Raw genomic sequence first — 21,055 nt, 5'->3', positions numbered from 1 at the left:
AGAAAATCTCAAATTAGCCAGTGTTGCCAACGGAAGTTGAACAGGGGAACTGTAGTAAGAAATAGACAAGTCTAACCACTGCACCAAATTGACAACTATTGCTATTAAGAAACTCTTACTAATTCATACGTTTTTTTATAAAAAAATTTAGTGGGGCACGGGACCCACCGTGCCTCAACATGGCTCAGTCTCTGATTTTAAATAAAAATAAATTTTAGCAACGAAATTTTGTTGAAAAAGAGTTTTATTGATGAAAAGTCATCAAATGTTGTTTCATAAAATGAGTGTCACTTTGACCAATGAATAACCAGTCGACAAAGATATCTTAAGATAGTAATGACTTCTACAGTAGGTCCATGTCTGAACTCTGAAATAAAAATTGACGATTGCGCTCTCATTGAGGAAAAAAAAAGGAGGTTGTGGAAAAAACAATAACCAAAACCCCGACTGTCGATTTTGCTCTGCTAGGGTTTCTCTGCCCTAGCCGTACCATTGATCAAGTTTGCGACGCGATGATGGAGGAGAACACGGTGGCTCCTTTTGCACTTTCTGAGGAGGCCATTGTGAGCCTTGTTGGAGGAAAGGATGCAATCCATGATTCATTTTTCTACCTTTGTGGTCGGCTTTTATCCAAGAAGACAGTGGTGATCCCATCGTTCTCGGCGACGATCTCCAACATTTGGGGGTTGAAGGAGAGAGTTCTGATCCGGCAAGAGGAGGAAGATATCTTTGTCTTCCAATTCAAGGATAGAGAGGTGATGAATCAGATTCTCTCTGGTGGTCCATGGTTCTACAACAACTCTATGTTGCTGCTGGCAGACTATGACAGCGTTTCAGCTCTCGGGGCGGCTTCACTGCATCTCCTGGAGGTTTGGGTGGCTGTGAAGGGGTTGCGCATTACTATGCGCAACAAGAAGGCCTTAACCCTAATTGGATGAGCGTTGGGTTCCTTCATTAAGGTTGATCATGGGGCGGTGCAACGAAAGGATCTTATTCAAAGGATCCTTGTGGTACAAGATGTCCGACAGAGGATTTGGGCGCGGCGGACCTTTCAATTTTCTCTGACGATCTCGGTGTTGGTGGAACTCCAGTATGAAAAATGTCATGGGTTGTGTTCGGCTTGTGGCTTCTTTGGTCATGGAGGGGGTATATGTGATGGTAGATTGGAGGCAGAGGCACGTACAACACTGGTTCTAGCGGGGTCAGACCACATAGTGGAAGCAAACCCAGGTGGGTTGGCAGTGGAAGCAAACCCAGGTGGTTGTTGGGTCAGAGATGCCAGCGAAGGTGGGACTGGATGCGCCGGAGGTTTCTGGGGTGGCGGAAGTGGCTGGAATGTTGGTGCTGGGATCGGGTTCGCCGGCCGTGCAGAGCTCGTTCTGGAAAAACCGACGGGAAACCCTAATTTTGAATTAGGGTTGACCGCTGGGTTGACTGGGACTAGTCAGCATGGCCTTGGGTTGGGTCTGCATGGGACTGAGCCGGATTTCTTTGCTGATGGGGCCAATATAAAGGGCCTTGCTATTGGGATTAATTCAGAACAACATCTTATCTTGTGTGTGAAAAAGAAGAGCTTTAAGCCTAGGTTGGCTTTCATACCACCGGAATTTCACCTTGGTGAATTGGTGGAGGTTCCGGTTTCCCTGGGGACAGCTCCAAAGAAAAAAGGTCTTCCTGTTGGATGAAGGGATAAGCGTACTTTGAAAGATGAAGGTAACAATGTTGGTGCAAATATCAGCTCCAACTCGCCAGGGAAGGAGCTGGCTATTGTTTAATTTCTTTGATTGGGGCCTTAGGCTATGTTTGGTATGGCTGGACTTTTTAGAAAAGCTGGCTTCTGCTTATTTCTGAGAATAAGTGGCTGAAAAGCAAAGCAGCTGAGTGTTTGGTAAACTTGCTTTTTATAAGAGCTGTCAGTGGCAAAAGCAGTGACAAAGTGTTTGGTAAACTCAAACTGGCTTGTGCTTTTTATTTGTGAAATGACCAAATTGGACATAAGAGATTATTTTGTCTTGATTGTCAAATGCTCTTGTTATTATTTGTAATCTTTATTATGTTCTTATTAATTTTTGTTAACTTTCAATTTTTATAAATCATGATGACCATATGATTAGTATTGGACAATTTTAAAAACAACTTATACAAATATATTGGTAACATTAATAACAATTGATTTCTGATTTGCATCAAGTAATCACAAAAAATATCATTTACGTTATTACACACTCATCAAACTTTGAGTACAGCTATTTTCAAACTTGAAGGGCACTTGCAGTGGCTGCTGTGGTCACAACTTGCAGCATCTTCCTTGCAAACCCAGCACCAAAACATACCACCTTTATACCTTCAAGGGTTTCCCGACCCTGTCTCCAACTATTAATGATCTGCAACAAATTCAACAATCACAAGGAAGATGAATAAACGTTAGACATGTTGACATCATCAACGCCGAAGAAAGACCTACTCTCTTCAGTTAGGAGATTCTTGACTTTCTGATTCTTCTTTTATTATTTGCACCTTTTGCTCAGGACTCAAAGATCTATCCTTCATCAGATTTCCTTATTTGAGAATGACACCTAGAAATGTCTCTTAAGCAATACTGCTCTATCGAATCTTTCATATATCTCTCCTTCGAAGGTTTTATAGAAATCAACTCATTCCAAATTGTTTGTGTAAATCCTTTTGAGGATACATATAAAGGGAAGCTGCATATGTATCATCTCATATTGAGCTTCAAATCAACAACATAACAATGTATATAACGATCATGTTTAGAAAGATCATAACATTGTATATATCCTGTGATTGTATACAATGTTATATAAAGATCATGTTTAGAAAGATCATAACATTGTATCATGTTCCCAAATCTCTATTTTCTAGTGAAACCCAAATCTCAGAAATGAGAATTTCTTCTTTTCTTATAAAACACACTCTTCATCTGAATTCCTATCTTGCATTACCAGCATTGCCCCAAAATTACAGTAATAATTAATCACTTAGATAACAGATTGATATCAATCACAAATTAACCGCTTAGGAAAAATCAATCCTACCAAAATGTAGGAGAAGTGTTCAATCAACCACCACAGTTTCTGCATTTGCAATCCAATTCCTTAAGAACGAAACAAACAGTCCCTCTTAGATAATGGAGAAACCATTTTCTCGAATCTCTACAGTTTATGAAGTTACTCTAAAAATACACAAAGAAACAGATTAAACCCAAAAGTTTGAAGAAAAAGGAAACGTCGTTACATTCACAAAGATCGAATATCTTGGTCATATCAGCACTGCTTGACAAACAAGATTGTCTCGCCACTTCGTTTCACTCCCTCCCTTTCTCATCTCTCAAGCACCTCTTGACAAACAAGATTCTAGTATTCAGCTTCTTGGTTGAAACTGTGAACTTATAAACCATCAAGCTTACTCAATAACAATTGCAAACAAGGATTTGAATATAGAAGCATGACCCAGATGAGCATTAAGCGAATCAAAGAAGAACCCAGATAGGGAATCATAGATTGAGAAATGAAAGATGAAATAGGAACTGAAATGGAAAAGCGAGGAGTTATTAATACCTGCAGAGCTTTCGATTTTCAGAGCCTGGTACGAAAATCTGGGGATTGGATTGAGGCTTCAAACAGAGGAGGCAGTCAGCGAGATGCAAGAGCAGTTTTGATGGCAGTGTGGTGTAATTGCTGAAAGGAAGAGAGGACACAACCCGGTATTTCGAAATGTTCATTAAACTACAGTAACTACCGCTACAGTGGAAAAGCCAGTGCCTGCTTCTAAAAGCATGGGGTTGCTGGCTTCGGCTTTTCGACCAAAAGAAGCAGTGGCTTCTACCAAAAGCTGGGCAAAAGCACGTTTACCAAACGCACACAGGTCAGGTGCTTATAAGCAGGGGAGCAAAAAAGCCCCCCAAACGCACCCTTAAGCCTATTTGAGTGTGATTAAGTTTCTATGATGTTTCTAGTTTCTTACTTGTACCACAATTGCGTGACTGGCAAATGAGGGCTAGTTGAATGCATTCTTTCCATAGGAGGCGAAACTTTCTTATGCTTGGGCAGACTTGCTTAAATGTGAGTTTCCCATTGATTTTAATTAGTTTGCTTTAGCTTGGATAAGTTTTATCGGATTTTCTTGCCGGACTGCTTATATAAGCTTTGTAAGCTATGACCAATTGGCTGTTGATTTATTGAATAACAATCAACTTCTATTCAAAAAATATCATGGGAACTAATAGAAGATAGCGTGCATTTCCATGCATCAAGAAGAATGGTGAAAAGAAGTACGGAGAAGTAAAATTGTAAAAGGCAATTTGTAGCGATGTTTGCCCTCATAGTAAAATTCAGTCTTCTCTTGGTAGTTTACATTTATCTTTTACTAGTTCTCATGATATTGCGGTTAATGAAAGCATTCATCATCTTATTTGTCCTCATTGCATTGAGATTGCTAGTAAATTTCAGAAGGTTGATGATAGAAATTTGTTCAGACTCTCTGATCTCAATTGCAAGAGAAGGAAGTGACTATTGCAGTTACTAGTTTTCATATAGTAAAACCATCTTTCTAAACTCGATTTGAATGACCTCAAGAGAAATCAATAGCGTTGCAAGTTGAACCAAATTCGAAATTGACAAAGTCCTCCTTTTTCCTCTCTTCTACAATTGAAATGAAGGTAGCAACAGCAACTGAGACCAACCATTGTTATCATGTTATGCAAGTTTCTGAAAGTAGACCTTCATGATTCCAATTCATATTAGTGAGGATTTGTTACTGTTCAAACAAATTCATAGGCTAATTTGGTTCCAACTGTTTGATCAAAGCGTTTTATCCGAGAAATCAGATTGAAATGGTAGCGTTAGCCCTATATACATTGGGAAAGACATGCAAATCCAAAAGCAATGATGAGGAGGGCTCATGATGATCGATATGTAAAAATCAACTCTAAAATGTCTTTCTTCTTTGTTTTACAGAGAATCAGATATATACAGTTTGCAATCACTCTCTGTAAATGAACAAATTTCTCTAGTTGGGACCCCAAGAGTTGAGGTACATGACATTCCTCATATATAGACTCCTCAGATTGCTTTGGCTTGTCATCTCTGAGTTTCCTTGATAACACAGCAGAGTATGAGGAAGAGAGTTTGTGATGCGCCTGAGAATAAGACCCGAGGTTGTTCTTGGCGGGCGTTGCTGCATCAGTCTCATTGTGTGATTCCACCTGCATATGCGTACTTGGTCTTTCAAGGCCTCCACAACTCCCACACTGGCTGCCGCTATCCAAGCCCTGTTTGATAGTAGAGTAGTAGCAAATTGCTACTGATGATGAAGAACTCATAGTTGCTGTAATCTTGTAATGGAAGACCGGGAAGTGTGATATTTGGGTTTGATGATAAGGAAGTTTTGATTGATTTTAAGCAAACGCTGTGAGATGTTGTTGCTTTAATTTATGTAGGAGGAGGAGGCTCATAAAATATTGAGAAAGCCATGCTCTGGTAGGCTGTGTTGCTACCGCTGGTTTTTGTCCTAGTGGCAAGTGGTGAGTCAGGATTGGTTTTCAGTGTGGTTTGGTTTCAAGTGCACACGTAGCCAGAGTTCTCTCATGACAAGCAGCCTATGTACCCAACACGTCTTTAAGCAGCATTGCACATGGTTTCCCTGATATCCCATTTTAGCCTCACAGGTGAGGGAAGAACCCAGATGTGTTTGTTTTTAGAGAAAATTGTCCCATTTTCTTTATACATCGTAAATTAATCTAGACTTTTCGAGTTAAATTACTTTTACTCAATTTATCTGGTGTAGTAACTAACTGCATTAAGCATTGTTTTCACTGGCCATCTCAATAAAAAGCAGCAACCTTCTTCTAATCTTCTTGTTGGTTTCACTTGGGGAAGAAATTGCAGACTCTGAAGCCTCAGTCAAAAGACTCAAAAGTACTAGTGAACTTTTGAGAGGCTTTGTACAAGTATATCTTAGATCTCTCTAGCATTTTATCCACGTTGTTCTTTTATTTGAAGATTAGTTCTCTAGTTCATAACTTAGGACCGGGTGGCCCAAATGGGTGTTTCGGATTTGTCATATGCTTGTCATTAAAAGTTAACTTTGCATCACTGATAAGAAACAGCTAGTAGTACTGATCAAGGCATCAATTCTCAGACATGTAAAAGCTTTATAAAAATAGTCAATAGTTATAACAAAGCTCTACATCAATTTGCTCCTGTTGCAGAGACAAGAGACAATTTCCTTCCATCTAATTACAGCCATGGTGATGGATCGAAAAGTTTCATTCTTGTTCAGCCCAAGCTCTATGTAACCAGCAATGGCTTCCATAAATATGTAATCCTGTTCTTGGTTGGACTCCTAGTTGGGACCCCAGCAGCTCAAGAACATGACTGTTCTCAAAGACTCCTCTGACTTCTTGACCTTTTCATCTCGGACTCTGCTCAAAGCCGAGGTTGAAGAAGCAGATAGCTTGGTGTTGGCCTGAGAAAAGGACCTGAACTGGGTCTTGGCTTGTTGGTGCATGGATCTAATGGTGGAGTTCCATCTGCAGATTCCTTGATCCTTCAATGCTTCCACAACTCCGACAGTTGTGGCAACAATAGCCTTGCTTGTTCTTGAGGTATTACTCATGGTGATCGATTTCTTTTCTCTTCTGATTGAAACACTAAATCTTTGTTTTGAGTGTTTTGGGTTTCTCACTGGTTGATATGAATGTTTTGAGTGTATTGATGAGATAGATAACAATGAGGCGCGCTCTTTATATAGAATCGGGATGGGGCGGGCCAGCGGGCTTAAAGACAGAAAAGCCAGTGGTATTTCATATCTGTTATTGTTTTGGTAAACCCTGTGGGTGGACTGGTGGAGTGATGAGAAGAGAGCTACTTGTTTTGCCTTTAAATATTGTATTTAGGCCGGCGGTGTTGGAGTGAAAACCACTCATGTCCTTGTTTTCCAAGAAGGTGGACCAGGAGATGGAGGCCTAAAAATAACCAGCGATAGAGACTTCTTTCCTGGTTCTTTTCCTTCTCATTCTCAATATGTTCGTTTGTCAAGGTTCACAGCCATTTTAGATTTTTGTTTTCTTTTAAGCTTATGCTATTTTAGAATCCTTTTAAGGGTTTAGTAATAGTGGCATGTGGCGGTCTTTTTTTTTTTTTTTTTTTTTTTTTTTTTTTTTTTAAAGGGGTTTGGAACCCAGTCTAGCTGGGAGGTTCAACCCCATGCCTGGTTCCACTTATTATATTAATAGTAAAATTTTGTAACGGGGGGAGACATAAAACCTGAACCCCGTGCTACATCAGCGTAATTATAATAATCCTCATATAGTACATCCTGAATAATAGCAGGAGTCTCATCTAACCATACATCATCAAGTAAACCAACACTAGCAAGGTGTGCAAAGCGATCTGCTTCACCATTTGCTTCTCTGTATATGTGTCGTACCGGGATAGACTGAAAAGCAGTCATGTAATCTTTACAATCTTCTCTATATATGTGGCAGTCTATTTCTCATTATCTATTTACACACGCTTATGTTAAAAAATTTGATTCAACATGTATAGTAATTAAATGAAAAAATATGGTGAAATCTACACTACTTATTTTATAATTCACACTTTTTTTTTTTTTGATAACTTAAACTTTGTCTTTAGTGACTTAATTTTTTTTTTTATGAGAATTTTAATCAAAAAATGAAATATGGAGTATGGATTACAAATTAGGGAGTGAATTTCACTCTCTATGAAAAATTCTCAACAGAAGTTCTGAGAAACCTTGAAATTCTCCCAAGAAGAGGCTCATATCTAATGACATCCTCCAAGGCGGATAAAAACCTATCCGCCGGAGTTTTCAAGATATCCAATGATACAATGTCCAAAATAATTAATGACTTCAAAAAGCAGGAGAAGTGGATCAACGGAACTACGAAAAGCTACAGCTTTGGGACTCATACAACCTAGACTAAGAAATATACTCCACGTGAAAAATTCTCATATAAAAGAATCGTTTAATTTTATTTTGCTTAGACATGTTTATAGGGAAGTAAATGGTGTCGCTCATAGACTCACGCATCTTGTTGTGAGGAAGCGTAACAAACAAGGTATTGATATGAATTCCTAGAGTAACAACCAATGATAAAGAAAGTAATCAATAAACAAACCACAAATAACACCAAGATTATAGTGGTTCACTCAGTCAGTGTGATTGAGATAAATCAACTTTCAGAGCCAGCAATCTATTCCATTATAATCAATTTTAAGAAACATACAATTAGAGTTTATAAACAACTCTCTCTATCCAAATCTCCAATACACCCAATCCTATTAACTCTCTCTTGATTCAAATAGAGAAGAAGAACAATACTTACTGCTCATATACAATACATAGCAACACCAACACCTAAGCTCAAGATGCTGCTCAAAAAGCTTCAACTATGGAGTACCTAAATCACCAACAAAGAGAAGAAGGCACAAGGAATATTCTAGAATGGCTTCTAATGTTTTTCTCCACTTCTTCTTGATCTCATGATGGCTGCCTTCTTCGAGAGATATATATATACAACCATTCTCAGGTGCGGACGTCCGTACCTAATCCTTAGGTACAAATTTCTATTTTTTTCCCTCTTTCCGATCACACATTTAGATCTTAACCGTTCAGTTTTTAGGTCCTAATGTATAGATCATCTCTGCAAAATTTCAGCCAAATTGGTGATCATTAAGGCATTCAAACCTGCAATTTACAACAATGAATACGAACGGTTCCGAATCTGTCGAACCGGAACCGTTCGTATTCATTGTTGTAAATTGCATTTTTGAATGCCCTAACGATTAGGTACGGACGTCCGCAACCAAGAACGCCTATATATATATATATATATATATATATATATATATATATATATATATATATATATATATGGTCACTCATATGTCGACTTAACCTAGGCACATGCCCCTCACATGATCTAAAATAAAGGGCATAACACGGGCCAAACCCATCAAATGGAGCCAACAAACAATAATCTACGCCTTAGCTTCACTTGGTATAGATCCTCTAAGAAAACACATGCATCACATGTTCCATTTTGTTTTTAGAACTTCTGAAGGAAGTAGGAACCTTACTATCTTAATTCTGTCCATTTGGATTATGGGTAGGTTAGTGGGTGCACTATAACCCTGCTGCCATGCTGTCATAGGGATCATGAACAGAAATAAACCTAATAATAATAATAAAAAGCTGTGGTTTGTAACCACCTACAACTATTATTTGATATGATTCAGATTTCATAACTTGAGAGTGATCAACAATGAGGCAGATTATCCACTATAGGGATGGACAGAAGCAGAATCTTGCTGCATCTATTAATTATATAGATAAGCCCACCTACAACTATTATTTGATATGAGTCAGATTTCATAACTTGAGAGTGATCAACAATGAGGCAGATTATCCACTATAGGGATGGACAGAAGCAGAATCTTGCTGCATCTATTAATTATATAGATAAGTAATGTAACTTGGATTGAGATCTGGTGATGTTCTTAGTTTATTGTCCACTAGTAAATTAAATTTCATTTTAATCAAACTTATCTATAAATTGACCAGACTAATTCTTTTACATAGTGAGAGGAGTATCTGGTGTAGCTTTTGGTTGCATGGAGATGCCTAGGATCTTTCACTTTCAGATTGTAATTAGTTGTTTACAGTTTCTATCCCATTTAGAGAGATTTAGATTTGAGATTGAAGATTATCTGTGCACTAATCCCTAATAAAAAAGATTAGTGATCTTGTGGAGAATAAAAGCAAAGATCTTATCTTTTAAAATACTTTATCAATGAATTGGAATAGATAGATAGGTACTGCATTCTTGTAAAGTTAATTACAAATTAATCCAGATTCCGGAACCCAATGTTCCTGCTTTCATAATGTAGTTAACAAGTGGGTAGGTCCAATTGAAAGTATCACTATCCACATTGTTTGCCTGCTCTTGAAGGATCTGAAGCTAATTATTATTAGCATGTCACAGTACTTAGAGACTAAATCCACCATGAATTAAGAAACATGAATAAACTATTGACAGTGGGTTTTCCTCTTCTCTGTTCTTTTTGTAAGCATTGGTGGGCATTATATCACCATCAGTGCCAATTATATAGGAATAGGTTTCATAAAAGGATTTCTGGGTTCATAACTTAAGGTAGAAAACGACAGATCTGTTTCTCTTTTTAGTCCTGTTTAGCTGGGAAAAGGTCTAAAAGTGAATACTTAAGACTTAAGAGTACGTATTTAAGCAATAATTCAGACTCCATATAAATTAATGGGGACTAATTATATATGTCTGTTCCATTCCAGCTCCCTTCTGATAATGACCTGAAGATACTGAGATCATGATCATATAACTAATGTTTAGAGCTCATTAAACGAACGTTTGAATTAAGAAATATCAATAATCGGTTTCAGAGAAAAAACTAGAAAAAAACTAGAAAACTAGAAAACACCCTAGAAAACACTAGGGTTTCTGAGAACGCCTCCCATGGGTAGGCGATTCTGCACCTTCCTCCATTTCCGATGGAGTAAAATTCTGGCGCTTCCCCTGGTGTCGCAGATGTCGAGTACGGCTAGGGCCGCCTCTTCATTTTTTCCATTTCTCTTCAAGAAGTCGCGGTTTGAGGTGATGAACTTCTATTCTACCCGGATTGCTTCGCAGTGGGGCTTGGATTTGCTTTCGGATCGGCGTCCAGGTTTGGTGGTTGCAGGCGACTGGAAGGTTTGGGATCCATGGACCCAAATGTCATCTTGGAGGTCCGGATCAGGATTAGGAGTGGCTCCGGCTGGTCTGCAGTCAGATCGGTGGTGGCACTATGGTTTGGGGGACCCGACCCACATCTGGGATCCCGGATCTACTGCCTGGTGGCTAAAGGTTGCGCCGCGCCGGGCTTTTGGACGGAAGATCCCATCTTGGGTTCAGGTCGTGTCAAGGATCAGGGTGCTACGGCTGGCGGCGGTGCTAGATCTTCCCAGCAAGGGGTTTGTCCACCTGTGGCATGGCAGAATGTCTGGACGGGGAGCAGACACGTTGCGATTCGGGCATCCCTTGCAAATCGCCTCGACGATGAGCTTTTCCAGGTCATTCGCTCGTTTGCTCTTCCCAAATGGCTCTCTTCCATCAGCATCGGCGGAGCTACGAGTTGTGGACGGCGGTGCTACTGCTCAAATCGATGATGCTTGGGTGCCCAATTGCCTGGGTGGCCTGAGTATTTCCAAACGGGCAGACTCCTCTTGGGTGCCCAGTTGCTTGGGTGTGCAGAACATCGCTACTTGGGCTTGGACTCTCCTTGCTGCATCAGTTTCAATTCTGACCTCGGGCCGGATTTGGATTCGCATTTGGGACCCGGGTGGTACCCTAATTCGGATTTTGGATCCGAAACAGATGCTCATATTGTTCTGGTATTGGTTCTGGTTCTTGGGAGTTCGGCTGCCAACATTCGAGTTTTTGACACCCTAGGTTGCTTTCGATCTCTTGGTGCGTGTATCACCTCTCTTAGGTGGTTATATCACCGGTTACAGTTACGGTTACTCTTCTATTTACACTGCTTCAGTGACATACGCAGTGCAGCAATGCCTTATGGCATCAAGTCATATGGTTACCTGGTTCCCTTTCATTCTCGATGCGATTATGCGTCTAGTTATGCGTCTTTGTTTTTCTTTTATCATAGATGCGTGTGTGCATCTCGTTATGTTTTATTTCTTTTCTTTCGATGTTTTATGCATCGCTCCATGTACTTCTCAGTTTCATTTAATATAGTTTGTCGTCATTCTTTCAAAAAAAAGAAATATCAATAATCAATTAGCTAGTGGATTTTTTCATAAAATATAAGCACAATTTAGTGGGTAGTATATCGATCACCATCAATGCCAAGTCTATGATGGGTGTAGGATCCAAAAAAAGAAATTATGGGTTCATAACTTCATACAATTGATATGCATATTGTTACTTAAATCTGATAATAGAAAATTGAAACAATTCAAAGTTAAATATTTAATGTCAATACAAATTAAACTACTTAAGTTGTGCTCTTCGGTAATTCAATACGTAAAACTTGGTCAGAAAGTAAAAAAAACCCTAGAGAGAGAAAAAGTGAGCGCTCCCGTCCCTGTCCGGCAGCGAGCCCTGCGCAGTCGTCGGACGGGCTTTGTCCACTCTGTGTGAGTTTGGTGTGTTCGAGGTGGCTATTTGGAAGAGGAAGGCCGAGTTGGGAGTCGGATTTTGGTTCTGGACTTGCGGTACTTGTCGACGGCGTGGATCGGTGGGGGGTTGTTAGCTCAGATCAATGGGGTTTGGATCGATGCGGAGTGGATTGGAACGAGTTGGATCTGCGCGATATCGGAGATTGACTGGCGGCCTCTAATCCGTGGCAGCGTTGGGTAGTTCGGATCGGATCTGGTTCGTCATGGATCAGATCTGGGATGCGCGCTGGGTGATCTGTCGTTGGAGGCGGCTGTGATGAGGCTGGTGCGAGGTGGTGGAGCGGGTGGGGCTTGTATTCTATCGAGGCTTGGCCGGCAATTCTTGGTTGATGGTAGTCGGGGTCTGATGGCAGGGGTGGGCACTGACAGAACCTCATCCTCGCTTATGTCGGGTGTGGTGGTACGCCGGAGGAGGTGTTGCAGTCATGGTGGAACGATGATAGGGACGAAAGGGCAGAGCAGGTTTTGGCTAATGGGCTGGAGCAGTCCGTATGGGGTCTGGGCTTAGTCTTGGGCCTGGATTCAGGTATTGGGCTGCTTTTTGTTTGATTGGTTGATAGGTGGAGATCGTGGTGGATGAGGCGCCGCTGGTGGTGGTGAGATGGTGGATCAGGTTTGCCATGGTGGCGGGCTTGGCTGTTACTAGTGTTTTCGGGTCTGGTTTTATTTTATTGTTGGTAATAAGACACTACTAAAGGTGTGGTAGAGACGATCTTCTCTGTCGCGGTCTCGGAGATCGTTCCTGTTCTGGAGTTGGGTCAGCAGCGGTGGCAAAACAGTCTGGCTAGACAATCATCCTTGGCCTTCTAGTGGGTCCTTCTATCTGGGATTGGGTCGGAGGCGATGGTGTTTTGGAGCAGTGGTGGATGGATGGTGTCGACAATATGGTGGTGATGGTGTTGGGTTTTCTTTAGTCCCAGGTTTGAAAGTCCGGCAATCCTTTTGGTTGAGTTTAGGTCACAATGAGTGTTGGTTTGGTTGATTAAAAGCTGGTCAGGAGGACTCTGGTGGGTGAGTTTAGTGTCGACACAAGTGAGTTGTCTAGTTTTAGAGTTCTTACTGGCTGGACGAGAGGTGAGATGTCAAGGGTTCACTGCTCCTGCGCTTTTTGTCTTTGTCATACAGTTGTAGTGCAAGTTTAGAGTTAGTATATAGAGTTCCAGTGGGAAGTCTAGAGGCCATTTCTGAATAAGAGGTATCGCCTAAAACTCGTTGTAAGCAGTTTATTATTAATGAAGTTCTTATTTGATCAAAAAAAAAAAGTTGTGCTCTTCGGTTACCTGAAGCATAAAACTCATCGATAACAGAATTTGAATCAATAGCAACGGCAATTTCTCTCTTAATATGCAACGCCATTAAATATACTGAGCATGTATAAATCACAGACTTAATCAAGAAGCACAACTCTCCCCACCAAACGCCATGCCCCATGTCCCCATCGGCTCACCCATATACTCTCACTACAAATCTGCAATTTATTCCCGTCTCCCCTAATCTATAAAACAAAGTGTTTGCAAATTTCAACTTCCTTGTTATTAATAGTTTATCAAAGTACGAAACAATAATCTATGTTTCATTGATACATACTTCAAGGGGAAATAAATTTAACTTACTCAAAAATTGAAAAACACCAATTAAAAGTATAAACAACTCAATTCTCAAACGATCAACACAATAAAGAAATTGTCACTATCCTGAGTAATTGAACATTAATAATACAAATTCAATATCTTTTTCTTGTGATCAATAAATTTGATTACTTACATCAAGAAATCTAGAAATGTATAAATTTCTTGGGATCAATATTTCCAATTTCATCAAGAAATTTCATATTAGAAGAGAAGTTAAAGTGTAATACCTTGAATGAGGTTGAGAGAATGAAAGCAGAGTGCTGAGGAGAGGAGATAGAGAGACTTGGTAGAGAGAGGTGAGAGATCGACTTGCGGACCTTGGCAGAGGTGAGAGAGAAACGACAACAACTGAAATTACCCCATTTTGACTTGTCATTTGCTATATATATGTGTTGTTTTTTTTTTTTTTTAGGGGTGCTAGAACTTAGCATTAAGGGTCTTCAATGGGTTGGGCCGGACTTTACTATAAATTTCAAGATCCAAGCCCGTCCATATAAACCGGGCCTTACGGGCTTTTCCAGTCCGAGCTAGGTAGCCCTCGTTTATCCTGGTTGGGCCGGGCCTATATTCTCTAGTTCTCAATACATATACATATGTGTGAGCGCGCTCGAGTGTGTGTAATATATGCATGCATTTATTGGATAATATAATTTATATATATTGTATATATAATTAACTACACATAGTATAGTATTTAATTTGCGGGTATTTAAGGGCTGGGCTGGGCTTGGCAGGGTTTTATGGGCCTTTGGCGAGCAGGCCCAGATTTCAAACCCCTAAACCAAGCCCAGCCCTCTACCCACCGGGTGGGGCCATTTGCGGGTTTTTATGGGGGCTGGCTCAGGTTTTTACCCGTCAGGCCTTGCGGGTCTCCATCGGCCTATTTGATCCGCGGGCCAAATGATGAGGCATACTTAGCATATATATATATGGTAGTGTTATTCATACACTCTCTCTCTATTTTTCTATTACTTTAATTCAAATATATATTTTTTAAAATTACCCTTACTACCCTCCTTTGTAATTATGTTTCTTTTTCTTTTTTGGGTTATTATCACAAATGGTATCTGAACTATACTTCAATCTTATCGATGGTACCTGAACTTCAATTTTGATCACAACCAGTACCCGAACTTTTCGATTTCATTTTAAATGGTACTTAGAACCACCTCCGGTCACTATTCAGACTAAAAACGACATGGGAGGCGATCATAGTGATGATTTTTGATGATTTCAAAGGTTGCGATCATACATAGTGATGATTTTTTGGTAATAGACTTGCCTTGAACATGTTTTTTTAGTTTTTTGTTTTCTTAGATTTGGCTTTTTTGGCCGGAATAGTGACCGAATGTGGCCTTAGGTACCATTTAAAATGAAATCGAAAAGTTCAGGTACTGGTTGTGATCAAAATTGAAGTTCAGGTACCATCGATAAAATAGAGGATAAGTTCAGGTACCATTTGTGATAATAACCCTTCTTTTTTCTATTTGACAAGTCAATCATGAATCAAACATCATTATATAATAAATCAATTTTTTTCACCTATATAATTGAAGGAAAAATAATATGTTCATTAAGTGGAATGACCTATATTATTAGACAAAGAATATGTTTCCCAGGTAATTACGTTAATCAACTGAATCAAAATTGCAAAGTTTGTCCTCATATAAGTAGAAGGTATATGAAGCATGCTTTTGAAAATGAAGAATCTAAATGCAGAAGAGACAAACTTTGCAATTTAGATTCAGTTTTTTTTTTTTAAATTCTAGACTACAGTTTTTTTCTCGCCCCACCCATGATGTCAGTGAAATTTGAACTCATGATCTCTACGGTGTTAGTTTGGCTAGCTAACCAACATGTCATGGCTCACTGACATTTGCAATTTAGATTCAGTCCTGGGAAACATATTCCTTGTCTAATAATACATGTCATTTCACTTAATGAACGTATTATTTTTCCTTTATTTATATAAGTGACAAAAATTGATTTATTGTATAATGATGTTTGATTTATGATTGACTTGCCAAATAGAAAAAAGAAAAAGAAAAAATAAACATAATTACAAGGGAGGGTAGTTATGGTAATTTATATAAAAAAAATTAAATTACAGTAATAGAAAAATAGAAGGGGTGTGTGAATAGAGAAAATGAGTGTGTGAATAGCACTATCCTATATATACTTTCTTTCTTTTTTCCCAAAATGTTAAGGTAGGCTGCAACACAGCTTAGCCCACCCTCCTTATGTGCCTGAACAATGCCCATATCTACGGACGGAGGGTTTGAACATGATGGTAGCTGTACGGACTGCAGCAAAATAATACGTTGATAGGCATGTCCCTATTATTGGGGATCCAATTGGGAAAAGAATTTGAGTTAGCCCATGACAGAACCCGACCCAAGTTTCACCTCGAAACTCGGATATGAGCCTGTGGGGCCCACGTTAGGTGAAATCCTACCCAAAAATCTGCAGAACCTCCCTTAAAATGGACTACCCAAAAATTTCAAACCTGGACATGATTCTAACTAACTCAAACTCATATGTACATTCCAAGATTTACATTCCAAGCCTATATGTTACATTCCAAAAGTACGAATTTGATCTTAATTTCAAGACAATAACAAATTCTCAGGAAATAACATTCTCCAAATTAAAAGGGTTATCAGAGCAATTCTACATAACTAAGTCGATATCATACAAGGTAGGTTAAGTACGGACAAAACGGAAGCGTTGATTCCTATGCCTCGAGTTCCCGGATGCGATCTCAGCAAATTTGAAATCTGGGCATTTGAAACCGAAAGGCCCAAGGGAAAAACATTTAAAAACCATTAGAGTGAGTGAACAAAACTGAAATAAGTTATAAAACCAATACTTGAATGCTTTCCTATTTTCTCGTTAATAAAAACCTGACATGCAGCTGGATTTATAAACAATTCCAACTCATTCCTTTGAAACCATCCTTTCATGAAACATTGTTCGATGACTAGAGAGGACTGCTGTCTAGTCATCTCATGCCATCTGGAGGGCACTGCCGCCCAGATGACGCATTGGAAGTGACTGCCAACCAGAATGTAGGAGGCGTTGGTTAGAGGGGACTGCAGACTAACCACAGGTAGTTAGAGGGGACTGCAGACTAACCACAGGTAGTTAGAGGAGACTGCTGACTAACCACCTTATCTGGAGGGGATTGCCGACCAGATGACTCACCGGAGGGGACTGCCAACCGAGATATAGTCTGGGAGGGACTGCCAACCGAGATATAATCTGGGAGGGACTGCCGACCAGACTATTAACTAGAGGGGACTGCCGACTAGGTAATGTACGCATGCGCCGAAATAGAGCCTCCTTGCCAACTCATTTCTTCCTCGAAAACCACATTTATCCAAACATTAATCAAGTTATAAATTTAATGCCATGTTGCATGCATCATTTAAATAAAATAAAAGTCCATTCACAGGTGAATCTCGCAGCTAATCCTGCTGCATGTTCGTAACCTCCACGCTCCAGGGCTCAGTACGTCCTGTAATAATTGGCAGGATATAATTAACCTCAATAAGGAATTAATCTAATAAACAAAGCTTAATCCTTCGAAAATTACTACTCATTATTCAAACATTCCTCTAACGACCAATTCTTCAATTTAGGATTTCAATTCTCGAATCTCGGAATTTCTTAATGATTTCCACGTCCTCGATTAATTTTTAACCTTCACAAAGATCGTTCGATAACAAAGCCGATTTAAATCCAATCCCTTAACCATAATTAACCACCACTTTAGAAATAATTTCCTTTCTAACAATTTTAAATTCTTTCTAATTTTTTCTTTTTAGACCACAACCACTTCTCCAATTTCCCAACAAATAATTCCAAACCAAAATATAACCTATAGCATTTTAACCAAGAGATTTAAACTATGTCCAACATTAAATTCCAAGAAATCTCAATACCCAACAACCTCAAGTCTAAAACAAAACAAATCAAGGGTTCCCAACACCAAGTGTAACGCAAAAACTAACATAAAGCTTTTCCAAAGGATTTACAGAGCCTCCATGCACCACCACCAGTGGTGGTGCGTGGCTTCACGCGCCACCACTCCAAAACCCTGAACCGACCACAACATTTCACCTACACACTCTCCACAACAAGCTCAACAATTTTTATACCTGTGACAACAACCAATTTCAAGCGGAAATGGCCGGAAATTCACTCCAAAATCAGAAAATCTGATGGTTACTGTTCATCACCAATGTTCATCATCAATCTCACTTCCTTCGGCCAAATCAAGCTGCAACAAGGTTGGAAACATGTTTAGCACTTCACAATGAACCAAAACCATGAGGATTTCCGGCCGAAACCGCCGGAAATCGAAAACCCAGTAAAAAATTTCCCAAATCCCGATCAGTATTCCTTTAAAAAAAAAAAATTCAATCCAAGGCTACCCAACTTAAATCACTTACCTAAGATGAAAGAGGAGGAAGAGAGGAAACTCCCCGACTAGTGGGACAACCTGAGGTGGCTCAACGATGCCAAACTCACCGGAAATGCTTTCTCCGGTTACTGTGCACAAAAAGGAGGAATAGGGAGGAAGAATCGGGTTCTCTCGATTTAGATCTGTTTTTGCTTTTCTCTCTCTTCCCAAAAGGGAAACCCCCTTTAAAACATGGGCACGTACTTATGTATCTTACTATTGTTTTGTAAAAAGACTACAAAGGACAGTATCCTATGTTGACCTTTAGGTCTCTGGCTTCAACCTATTTACCTTAGAAAATCCCTTTTAGGCTTTTTGAAAAAAAAAAACAAATCTAGCCTTCAACATGCCCAACTTTTTCACCTAACGGCTTCCTGCCTAGCGGGTACTTTAACAGGCGGAATCACTGCTGCTTGTCTTTTTTTTTTCAGAGGCATAAAATTGATTTCGTTTGATAAACAGAGAATTTTGAAACTTCAGGTTTCTACAGGATATGAATAGAGGATAGATAGAAAGAGATGCATGAAAGAAACTAGACTGTAAATGATTTAACAATATTTGAAGAAATAGATGGGCGTCTGGTTTTATTTATTCCAATATAAATACATGTCTAAACATTCAGAGCCTCATTCTCCGGTAAACAGCAAAAGGCTGTTTAGCTATCCATAAGAATGAAAACAGATACTTACTTGTAATGAAAGCACACTACTGCACACCGAATAGAAAAAGCACACTGCTACTACTACTTGAGAGAAGACTCTTCTGCTCAATTCTGTTTTTCTAATCTAGAACAGATATGGAAATTTTCGAATGCCTCCTAAGAGAAGCTAAAGCTCCTTATATAGGGAGCGGAACTCAAATTACAATTCAAAACAACAAAATGTACAGAACAACTCCGTGAACTTCTGCTTTTCTGAGTGCTCCTGCTGGTAGAGGTCGTACAGGGAAAAGCTAAAAGTCTTGGTAGGTGAGAGGTGAAATGTTTCTTACTTCACTTTTGGAGAAAGCAAAAGGTTGCTTTAAGCAGAACTCTTAAAGGCAACAGTTGCTATTTTGGTGCTTTTCTTCTTCACCTGTGATCACTTCACATATTCTCATCTGTTTCTGAATGGTGGCCAAAGACAAAGGAGTTGTTGTCTGTCTGGGCCATTCTGACTGTTGTTGCATTATCTTCGACATCTGTATCAACATACATCTTGTAGTGGTTGTCAGTCTCAAGTTTTTCCACCCAGTGCATGCATGCCATTGTCGAATCTATCTCTTTTCTAGTGAGAGATAGAAATAGGTCACTGCTGACTACGTCAGGATGATCGTAAGCAGTGATTATAGTTTTCTCTCCTGCTGCCAGGAAGGTATTGTGGATATCTTCAGAGATGATCTTCTTGATGTATTCTAGAGCCATGGCCTTCATCCAGGGAATGCTTGAGTTTGGTTGGCCATTGTACCCTACACAGGCTAGTTGAAGATATTTCCTTTGAATAATTCTCACATAATGGTATGGAGGAATATATTCAACTTCACCGTTTGCCTTCTGGATCCATTCTGGAGGAGTGGATCTGAACTTCAGACGAAGCATACAGTCATTTTTTCTAATATTTTTTACTGTGTTGACAATGATAGGCGGCAAACCCTTCAGATCATCATTTGTTTTGGTCTACAGATTATGGACAAAACCATTTTCAACAAGCCAAAGCTTGTGTTCTTGAGGATGTTCACTCTGAACATTAACTAAGTACCTTCCAACATATGGTCCTGCAATGATAAAGAGGGTTGGAGGAACTCGGTCTTCACAATTATGACTTCCTATCATACTATGGAATTCATGCCAGTCTGATTCATTGAGTGCCATGATAGGGACCCTAGCACTTTCAGGACTATCAAGGAAGTGAATTTTTTCTTTTCTTACAGCACTCTGCTGCGTATGACTTTCTTCAAACTGTGGCCTAGCATTTTCATAGAGTTCTTCGGCCAGTGCAAAGAGAGCTGGGAACATCAGACCACTGCTTCTTTCTTGAAGGCAAATAAAAGATTATCCAGGATTGCCTTCTGGTGGTAGGCTAGTCTCTTGCCAGTTCTGAACACAGGAGTATCAAAAGTTCTTAATTCATAATTAAAAACATTTATAACTCCAATTGGAGTTGGTCTGCTTTTTGGCAAAGCAGCAGCCATCAACGGTCTTGATGAGCCTTTACCGTCTGCCGTTTGAGACGGGCTAGCCAATCCTTTACCCTGGGATTGATCAGTTGTGGCTAGTCCTTTTGGACTTAGCATAAACCTTTTGGGGATTTTTTCTTTGGGATCCTCTTCAGGTTCATGTTCTTTCCCAGTTCTTCTGCTTCTGGGATTACGACCTTCGTCGTCATCTCTTTGGCTGAACATTGCCATTTCTCTGGTCAATGCGTCTGGAAGATAATTCTTGTTTCCTGCAATTAATTCAACATTATAATCATATTGGTTAAGAAATAATTGCCAGTTTGCTAATCTTCCTCTATCAGCAGCTTTATCAAGTTTGAAATTTTTGAAATTCTTTACTCTGGCACAATCGGTGCGAACAGTAAAGGGTTTTCCAAGAAAAACTGGAGAATTAAAAAAAAATTTCTTGACATCTAAAATTTTCTTTTCCCCTGTGGGATAATTCATTTCTGCAAGGCTGAACTTGCCGCTACAAAATTTACAGATCTTTTCAATGTTAGTTCCAGGCATTTTTTCC

At 39.5% G+C, this 21,055-nt stretch overlaps 1 protein-coding gene and 1 long non-coding RNA gene across 2 annotated transcripts; both read right to left on the bottom strand.

The window, feature by feature from the left end:
* Positions 1–6,152: 6,152 nt before the first annotated feature.
* LOC112189630 lies at positions 6,153–6,752 on the bottom strand. The gene has a single exon (XM_024328970.2). It carries the CDS (start codon positions 6,634–6,636, stop codon positions 6,364–6,366), a length of 273 nt encoding a protein of 90 aa, XP_024184738.1. The 5' UTR covers positions 6,637–6,752; the 3' UTR covers positions 6,153–6,363.
* Positions 6,753–16,458: 9,706 nt separating this feature from the next.
* Positions 16,459–18,522, bottom strand: LOC121051172. The gene is made up of 3 exons (XR_005805321.1): positions 18,335–18,522; positions 18,041–18,162; positions 16,459–17,397 (listed from the first exon to the last, which is right to left on the bottom strand). It is a non-coding gene; the product is annotated as an uncharacterized LOC121051172 (long non-coding RNA).
* Between the last annotated feature and the right edge of the window lie 2,533 nt (positions 18,523–21,055).

Source organism: Rosa chinensis, chromosome 2 (genome assembly GCF_002994745.2).
Source record: "Rosa chinensis cultivar Old Blush chromosome 2, RchiOBHm-V2, whole genome shotgun sequence".
In the NCBI taxonomy this organism is placed as follows: Eukaryota; Viridiplantae; Streptophyta; class Magnoliopsida; order Rosales; family Rosaceae; genus Rosa; species Rosa chinensis.
The sequence above is the reverse complement of the archived record's forward strand: the minus strand, read 5'-3'. Positions and strand labels throughout refer to the sequence as shown.

Excerpts from the sequence above, each read along its gene's own strand:
- LOC112189630 (XM_024328970.2), bottom strand. The coding sequence starts at position 6,636 with ATGAGTAATACCTCAAGAACAAGCAAGGCTATTGTTGCCACAACTGTC.